The sequence below is a fragment of the Hypomesus nipponensis genome, chromosome 23 (genome assembly GCF_054491055.1).
Source record: "Hypomesus nipponensis isolate SF chromosome 23, ASM5449105v1, whole genome shotgun sequence".
Taxonomy (NCBI): Eukaryota; Metazoa; Chordata; class Actinopteri; order Osmeriformes; family Osmeridae; genus Hypomesus; species Hypomesus nipponensis.
In genome coordinates, this window is record NC_140383.1 from 6,425,001 (window position 1) to 6,443,112 (window position 18,112).

Genomic DNA, 18,112 nt, shown 5'->3' on the forward strand with positions numbered 1-18,112 from the left:
TTGGAGGTTTATCAGCTCAGCTTCCGTCACTGCCTCGGCCAATCAGATCCGCCCGTCACTACTCAGGCCGACCTGTCGCTCAGCCACTGTACGTCCCACAGCCTGCCAATCACTCCCTCGCCACAGGGCAGGACTTTCACTCCCTCCGCTGGGTCCACCAGGAGCAGGGTCTGCTCCTTCACAGATCCTAGACTCCCCTCTCCTGGGTGGAGACAACATGTAACCATGATACAGTTCCGTCATGAAGACTGGTCCGGTCCGGTCCACAGAAGCTGGGGAATAGGGGTTAACCCCTCTAACCCCGACCTCATTGTACGGCTGGCACCATCCAGACCGTTGATGCTAGCAAGCGTAGCTCGGTTGCAGATCTGAGCGTTGACAGACAGGTTTCAGAGAGAAGGAGAGCTGTATTCAGAGATGGGTAATTGAGAGTGTGTGCAGGTGGCAGGCAGAGAGATTAGACGGAGGCTAACCACTGCTAGGCTAACAGCTCTAATAGCTTCTCTGAGGGGGGGGGGGTCTTCAGTTCCAACATAAGCAGTTGCTTTTTTCGGAACAACAGCTCGAGATGAATAGCTCCATCACCTGCATTCAGACTGGGGCGTGCGACCATTCAGCAGGAGTGCTGGCTGTCCCCACCCTGTCGATCTCTCCAGTCAGAGCGTCTGCATTCAGACCTGGCCCTCCCGCAAACAGGAAGTGTTCATCTGCAGCCACGGGCCTCTGCCGCCTTTGTGTGTGTTGTTCCTCGAGCAAAGCGTCGTGGATCAGCACTTTGAAGACTGTAGCTTTGAAAAGGGAGATGGGGGAGAGAGGGACGGCGGAGGTGAGTGCTGTGGTAATGCACTCTCTTTTATGCGCTCCCTCTTCTTTCATTCTCTCTGGGGCTGGGTGGAGTGGCAGGTAGATAAAGAGGACACCTGCGTTCTTAGATCAGCCCGGGCCCCTTCACCTCCGCGCCTCTCTCCCGCGCCGCGCTCACTCGCTCCTCCGTGCTCCGCTCTCTCCGCTCTCTCCGCACTTCTGCTCCTCTTGCCTTCCCCTCCCCTCTTCTGCCATTCTTTTCTCTTCCACTTCTGCCCTTCTCTCCCCTCCTCTCTTCTCCTCCACTTCTGCCCTTCTCTCTTCTCCTCCACTTCTGCCCTTCTCTCCTCTCTTCTCCTCCACTTCTCTCCTCTTCTGCCCTCCCCTCTTCTCTCTTCTGTCTGTCTGTCTGTCTGTCTGTCTGTCTGTCTGTCTGTCTGTCTCTCCTCTCCTCACCCCTCCCCTTTCCTCCTCTTTGATTTGTTTGTTCATTGATGCAGCCTGTTCAAACCCCCACCCTACGCACACACGCACACACACACACAACAACACAAATGGATCTGGAGTGTGTTTTCTAGATGAGGCCACGGGGAGGAGGGGTGGACGGGTTATTTTCTTCCTTCATATTAATACATGTGCTATTCATTAGACCCTGCTAATTAATTCTCCCCATCCCGCTCTCTCTCTCCCTCCCTTTCCCCCTCCCTTTCCCCCTCCCTTTCCCCCCCCCCCTCCTCGTCCTAGAGGAGAGGACTGTGTTTGATATCAGCTGTTTAGTCTGGCTTGGATTAGTAGAAACTTGCTGAGAGTTGATGAAGCAGCACTTCAGAAGTGTACGTGATTCCCGGCCTCACCTGAACTTTGGGTTTCAGCCTTTTTACAGCTTTCATTTCTGATCAACTGTACCTTTCTTCTGTCACTCTCTCTTTCTTTCTCTCTCTCTCTTTCTTTCTCTCTCTCTCTCTCTCTCTGTCTCTCTCTCTCTCTCTCTCTTTCTTTCTTTCTCTCTCTCTTTCTCTCTCTCTCTCTCTCTCTCTCTCTCTCTCTCTCTCTCTCTCTCTCTCTCTATCTCTCTCTATCTGTCTATCTCTCTCCCTCTCCTCCTTCTCTCTTGCTCTCTTTTTCTGACTGTACATGCTGTACACTCTGTCTGTCTGTCTTCCATCCGACACACACACAAACACACACACACACACACGGTAGTAAACTGATTACAGGAGCGGAAGGTCAGAGTAGAATTATTAAGGTTGTGTGTACCATGTGTAGTTGAAAGTGTGTTTGTGTATCGTTGATGGTGTGTGGTCAGACAGATAAACCTATTACGTCCTGAACAGGCAGAAAATTGGTGTACTGTAGGCTGCACATCAGCTTACAGCTGACCACACCACCTGATTAGCTGAGACTGACTGAGGTTTAGAGGCTGGTTCTAAGGGAAGTTTAGAGGGCTGGTTCTGAGGTCCAGAGGCTGCTTTTGTGGTTTAGAGGCTAGGAGGACAGGAGCTACAGTAGGGCTAAGGAGACAGATGAGATCAGCCCTTTATACACTGTTGGGCTGAAGTCATTAACATCATGAGAGGTTATATAAATACTGCTGTTCGACATGTGGTGTGTATCTATATTTGTGTGTGTGTGTGTGTGTGTCAGCTACTTCTCTCTTGCACCACCGCCACAACCCACACCCGGAATGGAAACAGTGGGAAACAGAGCATTAGTCAGTGTCTGTGGCTGGGATGATGGGAGCAGTTTCCAAAGCCAGTCCAGTCCTGCAGTAGCATCAGAGCAGACCAGCTCTGAGACTCTGATACACTGACAGGACGGCAGGAGCTCACGCTGCTGTGGGGCACCTCATTTACTCTTCATGTTGTTAAGTTCTCACTTTGTGTTTTTCTATTCATGTGTGTGTGTGTGTGTGTGTGTGTGTGAGCAGCCTTTCGACAGTGGACACTGGGGCCTTTACTATTCATGTTTGAAATTCTAACTTTGTGTGTTTTTTCCTTTGCGTGCGTGCGTGCGTGTGTGTGTGTGTGTGTGAGAGCAGTAATATCACCAGGACGGTGGAGATCTCAGGAGAGCATGGACCTCTGGGGATCCACGTGGTGCCCTACTGCTCCTCTCTCAGTGGACGGTGAGTAGACACCAACGCACACACACACACACACACATGCATAATGCCCCCCCTGAAGTACCTTCAGTTGGAACCAAATGGTGCGCGGTGTAAAAGTGGAAGCAGCAGTACACAGTTAGTGTTGGTTGTGGTGAGGCTGTAGTGAGGGTTCACGGCTGTTTCTATCCCTTCCCCCCCCCCCCCCCCCACCCACACACACACACACACACACTCACCGACCCTCTTCCTCCCTAACTAGCCCTCTCTTAACCCCGCTCTTTGTGTGTGTGCAGCCCGACCCCATTAAACGCCGCCTGTCTTTGAAGACCCTCCCCCTCACACACACTCCACCCTCCCTGTCAGGGTTTGAGGGGTGCGGAGGTCGTCTTGGCTCAGGGAGAGTCATTAAGACGTTTTGGTGAGGAAATGGGCAGGGTCAGAGGTTAAGTAGAGAGGTCAGGCCAGGGCAGGTCTGCTGCGTGACTGGGGGATCGAGGGATGGAGTGGGAGGAGGAGGAGGGAGGTGGGGGGTCCTCAGGGCACTGGGACACCGAGGGGCTGTTGATGTTGCTGCTTCGAGTCGCACTCTGATAGACTTCGGATGAACGGTTGAGAGAGAAAAGGAAATAGAGAGAGACACAGAGAGACAGAGAGACAGAGAGACAGAGAGACAGAGAGACAGAGAGACAGAGAGACAGAGAGAGACAGGAAGACAGGGACAGAGACACAGAGACACGCAGAGACCCAGAGGATGTGTTAGATGTGAGGCAGAGTAGAGCTCCGTGGCAGGGTGTTGGAGAGGCCTACAGAGAGGGGGGAAGGGGGGGGCTGTAAGAGGGTCATCTGTGTCCAATGGGACGGCCCACTGAGACCCTCCATATGGTTCCTTTAGACATGCCTGTCACACACACGCGCGCACACACACACACATGCTCACAGACACACACACATGCTCACAGACACACGCACAGACACAAGCACGCCGAGTAATGACAGCGTTGAACAGTAGGATGTGATGGCGTCCTCCAGAGTGGGAGACCTTGAGGAGCTCTTCTCCTATCAGAGACAGCTGCTCACACCCTGATCAACTGTCCTGCCGCTCCATTCAGACCCTGCCCTGGTCACACGCCGCAGTATTCAGACCAGGCCCGAGGCACACTTATCTGCACTGTCACTGGTTTGGAAAAATATTGCCTCTCATCTTGAGGACACAGGGTTCAGAACACAGACTTTAGTTTATTTCCATGTGACCTCTGTCTGCCTGCCTGTCTGTCTGTCTATCTATCTGTCTGTGCTTGTTGTTGTTTTTCTATGATACTATGGTAACATTGACTCGCAATGAACTTGTATGCTCTTTAGATTGTTCACATGCCCATATAGAGTCTCTAAATGGCTCTAACCTTGCCATTGTGTGGAGTTCTGATTCATATTTAGCAAGTTTGTGTGTGTCTTTGCACCTGTGTGTGAGCATGTGTGTGTGTGTGTGTGTGTGTGTGTGTGTGTGTGTGTGGTGTCTTTATCGGGAGCTGCCAGAGGCGACATGGTGCAGGCTGAGCTCTGCTGGAGCTGTGCTGCTGTGTCAGGGCAGGGAGACACTGGGTGAGGGGGGAGGGAGAGGGGGGAGAGGGGGGAGAGGGAGAGGCCGGGGGAGGGGGGAGGCAGGGAGAAACTGGGAGAGGGGGGAGAGGGAGAGGCAGGGGGAGGGGGGAGGCAGGGGGAGGGAGAGGGGGGAGGGGGGAGGGGGGAGAGGGAGAGGCAGGGAGAGGGGGGAGGGGGAGGGGGTAGAGGGAGAGGCAGGGAGAGGGGGGAGGCAGGGAGACACTGGGTGAGGGGGGAGGGAGAGGGGGGAGAGGGAGAGGCAGGGAGAGAGAGGGGAGGCTGGGAGAGAGAGGGGAGGCAGGGAGAGGGGGGAGGCAGGGAGATCGAGGGGGAGGCAGGTAGAGAGAGGGGAGGCAGGGAGAGAGAGGGGGAGGCAGGGAGAGAGAGGCCGTTGTCTTTGTTCAGCTGTGTGTGCTGCAGCCTCATTCAATGCCTGTGTGTGTGTGTGTTTAACACAAAGAAAGAGAACATTGTTATCTATCAATATAGACGTCATCAGAGTCCTCTGTCTGTCTCTTATCGGTTTGAAAGACAGCCATTATTCTGGACTACTACTACAGGGCTTACACAGCCTGCTGAGTACTGAGGATCTATCTGAGGTCTGTGGAGCTGTCTGTCTGTTGACCTGTCTGTCTGAGCATCTGTCTGTCTGTTGACCTGTCTGTCTGAGCATCTCTCTGGGTTGACATGTCTGTCTGTTGACCTGTCTGTCTGTGGAGCTGTCTGTCTGTTGACCTGTATGTCTGAGGATCTCTATGTCAGAGAATCTATCTGTCTGTGGATCTGTTTGTCTGTGGATCTGTCTGTTGACCTGTCTGTCTGTTGACCTGAATTTCTGTGGATCTGTCTGTCTGTCTGTGGATCTGTCTGTCTGTGGATCTGTCTGTCTGTGAATCTGTATGTCTGAGGATTTGTCTGTCTGTGGATCTGTCTGTCTCACACAGCTCTCTGTCTCACTGTTGTCCAGTTCTGCGCTGTTCTTGTTCTCTCTCAGGTTTGTTTATGTGATCAATGAAATCATGTCTCTCACTCCTCCATTAGGCCAGTTGTTACGCTCTAATGTGGTCGTTTTCTCCTCTCTATTTCTCGCCTAGTCTCCCGTCCCTCCCCCTCTTTCACCCTCCTGCTTGTGTTCTCTCTGTCTCCAATATTTCTCTCCCTTATCATGTCTTTCTCCAGGGCGTTGGGCCTGCATATTCGAGGCGTGGAGGAGAACAGCCGCTCCAAGAGAGAGGGGATCTTCCAGGATGAGGAGTGCATTGTTAAAATCAATGATACTGACCTAATGGACAAAACCTTCAGCCAGTGAGTAGCTCTCTGATAAAGCACCACACTGGCCTACTTCACCTGCCCTTCTCCCTTTCTGGTTGTGTGTGCGCATTCCTGTCGGCTAATCTGTCTTTTTCTGTCCTTTCATATGTTTTATTAAACATTTTACAGCCTGTTTGTCTGTCCGTTTGTCTGTCTGTCTGTCTTAGTCCTTTTCTCTTTCCCTCCCAAAAAACGTTTTGTCCTAAATCTTGTAAAAATAAAGCCTCTCTCTCTCTCTCTCTCTCCTCTCTCTCTCTCTCTCTCTCTCTCTCTCTCTCTCTCTCTCTCTCTCTCTCTCTTCTCTTTCTCTTTCTGTTTCTGTCTATTGTGTTGTGGAGAATGGTTGTGTTGTTTATGGCTCTATGTTGGACAGACATCAGAGAGAGAGTGAGAGCGAGAGAGCGAGAGAGCGAGAGAGAGAGAGAGAGAGAGAGAGAGAGAGAGAGAGAGAGAGAGAGAGAGAGAGAGAGAGAGAGAGAGAGAGAGAGAGAGAGAGAGAGAGAGAGAGAGAGAGAGAGAGAGAGAGAGAGAGAGAGAGAGAGAGAGAGAGAGAGAGAGAGAGAGAGAGAGAGCAGGGGCTACCGCAACTGTTATTTAAACAGATGTTTAGTGTGGGGCAAGGCCAAGGGTGTGTGTGTGCGTGTGTGTGTGCGCGCGCACGCGTTTGTGTATTTCTGTGTGTTCCAGTTCCACAGTGCTGATTAAAACCAAGACATTGCTAAGTGATATGATCCATACACCTGCTCCCTAGCTGTATTTAGGCAGCCTGATAGACGCGGTGATGTCATTACAGCCCTGGTAAAGTGACTGAGAGGGATGGCTGTGCCAGGTGTCATCATAACTCACCATTATTCATAGGACTAACCATCTGGAGAAACAAGGTTACCACTAATAGAGCTCTACACCTGTGGTGTACCTCCTCTTAGTAAAGCTCCTTATTGCTCTGTATGGACAGGGCTGGAGTCGCCGTTATCTTAGAGGACTGGGTGTTAGTGAGTGTCAGCTTTTTTCAAGGACTCAGGTTTGAGGGACTGCTGTGGTCGGCATGAAGTTTGACTCCTCCTCTTCCTGCCAGGGCACAGGAAGTGTTCCGTCAGGCCATGCGTTCCCCCACCATGCGTTTGGAGGTGGTTCCTGTCCTCAACAGAGAGCGCTACGAGAGGAGTCTGATCGGACAGCTCTTCCAACTTGACAGCCCCAGAGTCCCCAAGACCAAAGAGCCTCCTCCAATCAAAGCCAAGCCCAACTTCAAGCCTTCCGAGTCCCCCGCTCTCCGATTGGCTGACGACAGCAGCAGTCTGGAGGGACGGCCAATAGGGTCCCCCGTCAGCCTGTCGCCCACTCTGAGGGGCCAGAGTGACAGCCCCCTCCTGAAGAAAAGCCCCACCCCTGCCCTCCCTGGCCTGGTGGGATTGGCCAACAAGAAGGGGGGGCGGAGACTGAGGATCGACTTAAAAAAAGGTACTTCGACTCCAACTTCTCTCTCTACCTCATCCACAGCCTCTCTCTACCTCATCCCCCAGCCTCTCTCTACCTCATCTCCAACCTCTCTCTACCTCATCCCCCAGCCTCTCTCTACCTCTTCCCCCCAACCTCTCTCTACCTCATCCACCCAGCCTCTCTCTACCTCATCCACCCAGCCTCTCTCTACCTCATCTCCAGCCTCTCTCTACCTCATCTCCAGCCTCTCTCTACCTCAGACCCTGACTGTCTTTCTCTATTTCACCCAGCCTCTCTACCCCAGTTATAGCCTGCCTCAGTTACACCCCCCTCATGCCCCCTAGCAGTCTGACAGGCCCGTGGATGGGGCCATGATTTCAGCCTTCCAAGTCTATTAAGTCTTTATTGATCCAGTCATTTCTGGTGATATGAATTCATAGCTGCATGGAGAGGAAAGTGCTGACAGTAAAGGGCTGCTTCTAAATGACTAACATAAAACAAGATCAAGCAAGCACTGCACTAGCACACGTGTGTGTGTGTGGGGGGTGTGTGTGTGTTTGAGTGTTTGGCTGTGCGCAAATTGTGTGTGAGTGTTTTTATCTTCATTGAGACTCTGCAGTACCCTGGCTTCTCTTCTCCTCATCATCCCCCTTTCAATTCACCCCTCCTCCTCTTCCTCCTTTCTGCCCCTCACCTGAACCCATTTCCCATCTGCCACACCTGGAGACAGAGCCTAAACACCCCCCCCCCCCCGCACACACACACACACACACCGGCCTGTCTGTTGTACACAGAGAGAGCAGAGTCCATCCTAATGTCTGATTCACCCATGCTCTAGATGAAATGACCTTGGTGATAAAGCCCCTGATGACAGAACCTGCATCTCCAACACTCCATTAATACTCCAGATGACCCTAGACCTGGACTACACGCTGGTCACCCCCCACCCCCCAGCCCCCCCAGCCCCCTCCAGCCACTCTCCAGCACCCTTGCATGGGGCCTCGTCTCATAGCACCACTACAGTAATCAGAACTGTGGAGGCTGGATCACATTACTGTCTGTGTCCACAGAGCATTCCTAAGTACCACACTCAGAGACCACTTAGTGGTGGGGCAATGAAGTGCCGACCGCTTAAAAACACACACACACGCATGCATGCACACAGACACAAACACACTTAAATACACACACACACACGCACACACACACTGACTCTGTTTAGCTCTTCTCTGTCGGACTGTCGTTTAGACTCAGCCTGTAGAGATTTGAAGTCCTGAATATGACAGGACATAGGGCTCCTGAGGTGTGTGTGTGTGTGTGTGTGTGTGTGTGTGTGTGTGTGTGTGTGTGTGTGTGTGTGTGTGTGTGTGTGTGTGTGTGTGTGTGTGTGTGTGTGTGTGTGTGTGTGTGTGTGTGTGTGTGTGTGTGTGTGTGTGTGTGTGTGTGTGTGTGTGTGTGTGTGTGTGTGTGGGGCTTAGCTGGTCCACTGCCTCACTCCGTCCCCAGAGGGCTCGAGATGAGCTCAGGGAGCAGTTACAGAGCTGCTGGCTCTCTATCCATATCTCCTTCCCTCCTTCTCTCTATCCATCTCTCCTTCTCTCTATCCATCTCTCCTTCCCTCCTTCTCTCTATCCATCTCTCCTTCCCTCCCTCTTTCTATCCATCTCTCCTTCCCTCCTTCTCTCTTTCTCTGCTCATCTCTCCCTCCTTCTCTATCCATCTCTCCTTCCCTCCATCTATCTATCTCTCTCTCTGCTCATCTCTCCCTCCTTCCTTCTCTCTATCCATCTCTCCTTCCCTCCTTCTCTCTATCCATCTCTCCTTCCCTCCCTCTTTCTATCCATCTCTCCTTCCCTCCCTCTTTCTATCCATCTCTCCTTCCCTCCTTCTCTCTTTCTCTGCTCATCTCTCCCTCCTTCTCTATCCATCTCTCCTTCCCTCCATCTATCTATCTCTCTCTCTGCTCATCTCTCCCTCCTTCCTTCTCTCTATCCATCTCTCCTTCCCTCCCTCTTTCTATCCATCTCTCCTTCCCTCCCTCTTTCTATCCATCTCTCCTTCCCTCCTTCTCTCTTTCTCTGCTCATCTCTCCCTCCTTCTCTATCCATCTCTCCTTCCCTCCATCTATCTATCTCTCTCTCTGCTCATCTCTCCCTCCTTCCTTCTATCTATCCATCTCTCCTTCCCTCCTTCTCTCTATCTCCGCTCATCTCTCCCTCCCTTCTTCCTTCTCTCTATCCATCTCTCCATCCCTTTCCTCTCTGTATCCATCTCTCCATCCCTTTCCTCTCTGTATCCATCTCTCCATCCCTTCTTCTTGCTACCTATCCATCTTTCCATCCATCCGTCTTCTTTCTATCCATCTCTTCTCCCCTTTTTCTCTCTCTATTCACCACTCCCTCCATCATTCTCTCTACCCCCTCCCCTCCTCACACAAACTCTATCCCTTCTTTCCTCTCTAACTCAGCCAGGGGCAGATCTGTTCACATGTGAAATTAAACTGATGCGTCCAAAGCTAGCCCTGTCTAATCTCCTAGCCTGGTTTGGGAGCACTTATCAGACTGGTATTGTCAGGTTGGAGCTGGGGGGCCTAGGGGGGCTGGGGGAGGGCATCGGGAGGGGGTTTGGCAGGGGGATTTAAGGCTGGCTGGGCAGCTTGGGCTAGCAAGGAGGTTACAGGCATGAGGCGGCTGAACACCCGCCGACAGAATAACTGGAAGTGAATGTGTATTACTGCTGGTGTAGAATGCTGTAGAGATTCAGCTGGTTCTACCTGCCCTCCAGTCTCTCGCCCAGACAGGGATTCTAGTAGTGCTCCCAAAACCTCAACCATATCTGCAATCCCATTGGCAAACCATACACCTGGAAAAAGGTCACACGTTCAATGCTAAATAGCTTACAATCTCTTTTGTGTGTGTGTGTGTGTGTGTGTGGGGGGCCAGGTCCTGAGGGGCTGGGCTTCACCGTGGTAACCAGGGACTCGTCGGTCCACGGCCCGGGGCCCATCCTGGTCAAGAACATCCTGCCTCGAGGAGCGGCCGTCAAAGATGGCCGCCTGCAGTCTGGGGACCGCATCCTGGAGGTGAGGCATCCCAGCAGGCACTGCAGCCAGGAGATAAGGAGAGATAGGGAAGGAGGGAAGGGCTGGTGGGTGGGGGGGGGGGGTTAGACAGATAGGAGCACCCCCCCAGGTCAAAGGTTGTCAGGTTGGTGGGATCATATTTAACACCTCAGAACACTGACGTTAAGCTGACAGGAGATTCCATAGCTTCTGATGTGCCCTTAAAGGCTGCTCTGTATGTGGGAGTGCTGACGCTGCCCTGACCATGAACAGTGTTGTTGAGGTGTGTGTGTGTGTGTGTGTGTGTAGGTGAACGGGGTGGACATCACTGGCCGCAGCCAGGAGGAGCTGGTGGCCATGCTGAGAGGCACCCGCCAGGGCGACAGTGTGACACTCCTGGTGACCCGGCAGGATGACATGTTCCTGCCCCGACAGATGGTAAGAGCCCTTCCCCTCTGACCAATCACAGGCCCACTCTATACTCGTCCACCAATCAGGAGCGTATGTTCGATCGGTATACCCAATTAGGATTCTCCTCTGCCTCTCCCTATCAGGAGTCGTGACTGTCAAACTGCAGCTGCTTATCTGGTAGTAATGAGCCAATCACGACCTTGTATTGGACCACCTATCTAGCATTCCATCTGTTAATAAAGCCTCTCCTCTTTTCCTGAATCTGATGCGTGGTTCTATCTTTCCATCACCCCTCTCCACAAGCCAGAGAGTGCACCCACAGTACACGTGTGTCATGGATGTTACCATGGACACACACACAGAGTGAGAGTGAGGCGGCTGAGGCGGCATGTCTGGGAGGAGTCGTGGAGTGTGTGTGTGTGTGCCAGTGAGAGTGGTGCTCGAGTCCGGGAAGAAATGCCATGTGGCTCCTCAAGTCAACCTTGAGGAGGAGGAAGTCCTTTACACACTTCCTGTCTTTGTGTGGTTGTCAAGAGATGTGTCATATGTGTGATTATGACTCTCAATCTTCCTCCTATCCCCTCTCTCTGTCTCTCTCTCTGTCTCTCTCTCTCTCGCTCTCTCTTTATCTCTCTCTCTCTCTCTCTGCCCGTCTGTCCCTCCGTATGTCAGTTAGATGTCTTTCCTGCCCTCTTCTCCGCCCGCCTCTCCCCCTTCCTGCTCCTATTGGCCATTGTTGACTCAGCGGGCGACAGGAAGTGAGGCGAGAGGTCGGCCGCCAGGCTGCACATGGCCCTGAGCCCTACAGGAAGTGGAGTGAGCCTCTTACAGGAAGTGTTGCGGCGTTGCGAGGCCGTGTGAAGCCCTGGCTCGTCTCTGAGCAGCTGTGTGTCCAGAACCTCCCCTGAGCCCTCCCCTCAAGCCACGCCCCTCCTCCACCGGCCTGTGTTTCTGGCCCACTCGGCACTTTTCTACAAAACAACAGAACCTTGAGGGACGGGCGTCTGCCCCGTATCCATGGCGACGGAGCCCAAATACACCCGGTCAGGAAACGTACTCCCCCCGGCTCCAATTGTTCTCGTCTCAAGTTTATTTAGAGTTATTCTCAAGGATGGAGCGTAATCAAGGTCGCCGGTTAGGTAGGGAGATTTGTTTTCTGCTCTGTGTGGAGAAAAGCCTCCCAGACACCTGAGGGTGCGCACACACTGAGGTGCGTTATACTCTGGGCTGGAAAAGAACAGAAGGACGCACATGCTTGATGAGGCATCCGACATTCGCCTGTGGGAAATATAATGCACTGTCTACTGTGGCTAATACTGTTTAGAATATGTCTCCTGGAGATGACACGAGACTAAACAGAGGCCTGTGAACGAGTGAGAGAGAGAGAGAGAGACAGAGAGAGACCAAGCTGAACCTCTCTCATTATAAATGACGAGCAGTGACTGATAGCATCTCATTCTCACCAGGTTTATAGGCCTACACTACAGAGATTCCTGCACACTGTCTTTCTATCTTTCTCTATCTCCCTCTGTCTGTCTTTCTATCTCTATCAATCTATCCCTCTCTCTGTCTTTGTCTTTCTGTGTGTCTCTCACTTTATCTCTCTCTCTCTCTGTCTCTCTCTCCCTCTCTCTCTCCCTCTCTCTCTCTCTCTCTCTCTCTCTGTCTTTCTATCTCTCGGTGTCTCCGTCTCTCTCCTCCCTGTCATCTTCAGCGCGTGCAGACAGACGCCAGTGTTGGCTTGATACCTGCCTGGTGGTCCAGTGGTTCTCCGCCATCATGGCTGTCTCCTGAGCCCCTGGTGGGGCGCGGGCAGACGCGTGACAGGATGAGGGAGGGTACAGCACACCCTGTGGGACTTCACCTCCAGCTCATTAGCAAGCAGCGCTTCTGCCCGTCTAACACGCCACACGTTTATTAATCACCGCAGACGCAGTAACATGTTTTTGCTGCCATATGCGTGTGAATCTGCCCGTGGTAATCCCATGAAGGGAAGATGCGTGGTAGACACTGTTTGCGCGTAAGTGCATAGAAGTGTGTGTGTGTGTCTGTTCAAATCTACATGTGTGTGTGTTTCTCTACCCTGTGGGATTGGGTGGGGGGGGGGGGTCCTGTCAGCTCATCAGCCACTGTTTGTTTGTGCGTGTGTGTGTGTGTGTGCACGCGTGTGTGTGTGTGCAGGCAGGTGGGGTGATGGTTGATATGCAGCATCTGTCTGTCAGGGGAACAAAGGCCTTAGTATTTATAGCTGCCAGTAGAGCAGCCAGACTTTAAGCTGCTCTCCTTTTTAAATGCCACACACTGCCAGCTCCTCGAACCAACATGCTGCACATAATCTCTCTCTGATATAGCTTCACACTGGAGGAGTGCTGTGTGCGTGCGTGTGGATATCTCTCTGTGTGTGCGTACGTCTGTGTGTGTGTGTGTGTGTCAGTGTAGCCTTATCTCCCCCTGGCCCTCCCTCCTCGGAGCAGTGCACTCTGGGTAGCTCTAATGGAGTGTTGGTGGGCTCCGCGCCGCCTCTCCTCTCCAGAGCCTCTGGAGGAGAGTAGCGGAGCACATCCCCTGCGTCAGACCTTGGCAGCTCTGCTCATCTCTGCTCCAGACTTCCTCCTGCCACCTGCATTACTTCCTCAATAAAGCCCTTTGATGTCTTGTACAGCCACTCAGAGCCCCGGCCTGTCTTATGGACTGCCCGGACCACTCCGGAGATGTAAGCCCCCCCCTCAGATGAGAACGGCCTAGGGCCCGGCACAGCAGCAGGGACGGGGACAGTGTCCTTCTTTCTTCTTTTGAAGAGGAATAGAACCTCGTCGCCCAGCTGTATGCATGTGGGTTTAGATAAGAGAGGAGGACAGAGAAAGAGAGGGAGAGAGGGAGAGGACAGGAAGGTGCTTCTAAAGGGGACAGTTGGTCCAAACTAAGAACTCCCAGCAGGCTTCCTGAGCAGAGGGGCCACTCCCTGCCCCTCCCATTCTGATGTCCACTTCTTCCCCTCTCAGCTATCGCTCCGTCAACCCTGACGCGTCTGTTAATAATAGGTCTGTCATGTCGAGACCTATAATCGAATCAAGCATTGGCCCAATAAAGACAGCTGGCCATCCTAAAAGGTAGAGTATAGCCTCATGAGAACTGAGGTCCACTTCAGCATCGGGACCAAAGGGTTTGGGTGAAGTGGAAGGCCTGGATGCCCTCTAAGATGTCCTCAGAGATGGTGCTGTAGGAGAAGTGGACCTGCTGTGGTTACTGGCGTGATGGACTGACTGTAGCATCTTGGCTCCTCCCCTCCATCTGCCAGGCTGTGTTAATGCATCGAGTCTGTGTAGAACAAAGACTTTACAGCACCTCCCACACACACGTGCACACACACACACACACTGCATACACCTCACACATACATGCCCACACACACACACACACACACACACACTCACCCCTCACTCTCAAACACACACATAAACATTTGATTATTGTGTACACCTCCAGCTAGTGTCACCACCAGCTGCTCACTGCTGAAATCAAGCGTGTTGGAATAACAAAAGGAACATCTATGTTGAAATGAAAAACACATGGTTTCATTGTTCCTGCGCTCCCCCCAAACACACACACACACACACACACACACACACACAGACGGGCACACACACCCGCACACTCTCTCTTTTTTTTCCTCCTTTCTCACCGTCTCACTTCACTTTCTAATCTCCGTCCCATCCCAGAACAGAGCCTTGATCAGTGGCCAGACTGTATACAGACAGACAGAATACATGAAGCAGAGTAGGACGCTGTGGATGCACAAAGCACGGTCTGCTACTGTGAGCCCACTCTCTCTTCTCTGACACACACACACATACACACAGCAGCTGGCCGCACACAGATGGACAAAACAACTTCATTGAACAGTTTCCTTGAAATCCTCAACAGTATCAATCTTCCATTTCTCTTTCTCCTCCTTGTCATCCCTTCATCCCTTCATCTCTATCATGATATCGCCATCACTCTGACCTCCCTGTATATCCCTCCATCTGGCATCCCCCCGGAACCTGCCAGAACACACACACACACACCTACACACACTCACACACTCACACACACACACACACGCGCAGGCTCTCACAGTCTGGAATTCTCTCCATAGGATTTGTCATGTGCCCAGTGGAGGATACAATATTTCTCTTCAATGCAATCCGCCACTTCTCCCTCTCTCTCTCTTTCTCTATCTCTCTCTCTGTCTCTCTCTGTTTTATCTCTCTCTATCTCTCTATCTCTCTCACACACACACACACACACACACAGTGTTGATTCAGGGTTTAGCAACTCCTTGGCCCTGCTGTTGGTAAAGTCCCACGCACACACGCATGCACACACACACACACACACAAACAGACACACACACACACTGACTCAGGACACAGCACAGTCCCGCCAATACCGCATACAGCAACATCGACTATTACCTATTGTATATTATTCAGCCATTAGAAAGTGTGATCGTACTCATGACTCCTTGACAGGAGACAGGTCAACGGTGCACAGTCCCCACCTGATGGAAATCTCTCTCTCTCTCTCCCTCCCTCCCCCTCCTCTGCTGTATAGGGTCCTCTGGTGGGCTGTTAATCACTGTCAGACAGACTAGTTCTGGTCTGTACTGTCCCATTGGGCCTGTTAAAACGGACCTCTGGTGTGTGTGTGTGTGCGACCGCATGTAACACACACCAAAGGCCCTGTCCCTCTGGCCTGGTGACAGTCTGGGCCATGGAACTCTCCCTTCCAGTGTCAGTGTGTGGGCTTCCCCCTCCACACACACACACACACACACGCACACACCACCACACTGGAGTACCCCTCCCACAAGCCCGGTTCATCATATGATAGACCAGAGGGCTTAGCCGTTGTGAGAGAAACATGACAGCTCAGTTAAACCTCAGTAAAAGACATGACACGTATCAAAGGCAGCCTGTGTGAAGAGCTGGGCTGGAGAGCCGTGCAGCCAGAGGCCTGTTGGTCCTCACTGGCAGCCTGGACAAGGACAAGGCCTGGGAAGCTCACACTTTTAATGAGTAGAGGATTCTCTTTCCTTCTTTCTCTCTCTCTCACTCTCTCTCTTTGTCTACCTATCTGTATTTCTCTCTCTCTGTCTCACTGTGTTTTTCTCTCTCTCTCTCTTTTCTTTTTCCCCACTGTGCCTCCTTGGTTGGAGTCTGATATCCCTATTTCCTTCTGGTGTCTGTGTGTGTGTTAATATAACATGATAGTGCTGTGCTGTGCGTGTCTTAGCATAATTAATGGTTCTGTGTATGTGCATGTATATGTGTATGTGTCTCAGTATAAAGGTTGGTTATGTGCTGTGTGTGTGTGTGTGTGTGTGCGTGTCTGTCTGTGTGTGTGTGTGTGTCTGTGTGTGTGTGTGTGTGTGTGTGTGTCTGTGTGTGTGTGTGTCTGTGTGTGTGTGTGTCTGTGTGTGTGTGTGTGTGTGTGCATGAGTGTGAAGCCCCTGCACTCTGATGACCATTAACAGGATTAATAGGCCAAGTGCCCTGGCTGTCTGTGATTGGTTCTGTAGATACCACCCCGTAGTTCAGTCACACACGCATCTGCGTAATTGAATGTCAGCCTCTATTTCACTAATGCAGCCAGCCCTCTGGAAAAGACCATTTTAATGCTAAATGACCAAAATAATGCTTTTCATCTGTTTAAAAAGACCTCTGTCTGCTAGACTTTCCTGACAAAGGGATGTGTTCTGCCTCCCTAGGCAGTGTAACCCAGGGCAGCATTTATAGAAAACACAATCAGAGCGTTTCAATGGAGCGGCAGCCGTTCTAGCAGCGAGAGCGCCGTTTGTTTTTAGCATTGTAAACAGCTCTTCCCTGTACTCCCCCCCGCCCCTGCCACTTCACAGAGCTCCGCGACCTGCCATCCCACCAGCCCTTGCTCTGGGCCCTGCTCTGGGCCCTGCTCTGGGCCATGCTCTGGACCCTGCTCTGGACCCTGCTCTGGGCCCTGCTCTGGGCCCTGCTCTGGGCCCTGCTCTGGACCCTGCTCTGGGCCCTGTTCTGGACCCTGCTCTGGGCCATGCTCTGGGCCATGCTCTGGGCCCTGCTCTGGACCCTGCTCTGGGCCATGCTCTGGGCCATGCTCTGGGCCCTGCTCTGGGCCCTGCTCTGGGCCCTGTTCTGGGCCATGCTCTGGACCCTGCTCTGGGCCCTGCTCTGGGCCATGCTCTGGGCCCTGCTCTGGGCCATGCTCTGGGCTATGCGAGGCCACTGTCGGTGCGCGTGAGTGGAGCCCCGGAGCTCCGTGCCCTAGACCCGTCCTCCTTCCTGTGTCTCCGTGAGAACATCTGTCCGGCGCTCTGCTCCGTCACAGTCCTCCTCCCTCCTCCAGCTGCTGTCCCATTCAGGCCAGGAGATGCTCTGCTGCCCATGCCTGCCGCCCCCCCCCCCCAGGGACACCCAAGGCCTGGAGCCACATGTTTGTTGACACACCGAGGTGCTGTGTGTTTAGTATAAACAAGGCCCTGGGTCCCCTGCTGTGTCTGGGCTTGATAAACACACATGCACCCACACACAATAGAATACAGTCAGGGACATTCCCTCCCAACCCCCCACCCCCCTCCGCTCCAGGCCTTTCATCCCAGCCTCCACAGGAAGACCCTCTCCAGAACAGGCTCTGTTCAGCCAAGCTATTACTGCAGCTATGTATAGCAGCGTAGCGCCACACTTTAGACCCTGGGGTCAATACGCTGGACCCACATCCTCTACCACTCACCGTTACACCAAGGAGACATCCTCTTGCCTTTCGAGCCAACCATCTTCTTGGTTTTATATTTTTGGTCGTTCCAAACCGCCTCTGCTCCTCCCAAGGTCGTACTCTCCTCTGTCTCCCCGGTGTGATTCCCCCTGTTGGGGGTCTTCCAGACGGGGGGGATGAGGCCAGCGGTTGAGGCTGTGTGTCCACTAATGCGTTTAAAGCCCAGATCTTACAGTAAACAGCTATAAAGCGAGCCTTGCTGACCCACACACACACAGACTTAGTCCGTGTCTCTCATATTCTATCTACTCCGGCGTTTACGTGCGTCAGGGCTTCTCTCTCCCCAGGAGGACGGAGAGGGGGTTGTTACGGCGCAAGCCTCAGCCCTGGGAGTGGTCGGGGATTAAGATAATAACTTTGAGTGCTTCAAACCTACTGTATAGACCGAAACTCAGAGTTGTGTTGCCAGGTTTGACAAGGTTGCCAGGTTTGACGGCTCTTCGTTAGTCGTGTGTTTGGAACACCCACGCCACAGTACCTGTTTTGCAGGACCATTAGACAAGATCAAATACAGGCTTTCATCTACCTTTTTTCCTCAATTTTTTTGGCTCTTTTTCTCTCACTCTCCTTTT

At 52.5% G+C, this 18,112-nt stretch overlaps 1 protein-coding gene across 6 annotated transcripts in view; it reads left to right on the top strand.

Moving 5' to 3' along the window:
• The window catches only part of pard3bb (par-3 family cell polarity regulator beta b), a 148,667-nt gene that overhangs the window by 50,278 nt on the left and 80,277 nt on the right, over nucleotides 1-18,112 (top strand). For 5 of the 6 annotated variants that reach the window (XM_084688631.1, XM_084688634.1, XM_084688632.1 and 2 more), the window contains exons 7-11: nucleotides 2,843-2,929; nucleotides 5,687-5,812; nucleotides 6,894-7,279; nucleotides 10,201-10,340; nucleotides 10,629-10,757. In XM_084688631.1, coding sequence (XP_084544757.1) covers nucleotides 2,843-2,929; nucleotides 5,687-5,812; nucleotides 6,894-7,279; nucleotides 10,201-10,340; nucleotides 10,629-10,757 — 868 coding nt within the window. Of the gene's footprint in view, nucleotides 1-2,842; nucleotides 2,930-5,073; nucleotides 5,107-5,686; nucleotides 5,813-6,893; nucleotides 7,280-10,200; nucleotides 10,341-10,628; nucleotides 10,758-18,112 lie in introns of those variants that run through there. The other variant, XM_084688636.1, reaches the window with a different exon arrangement.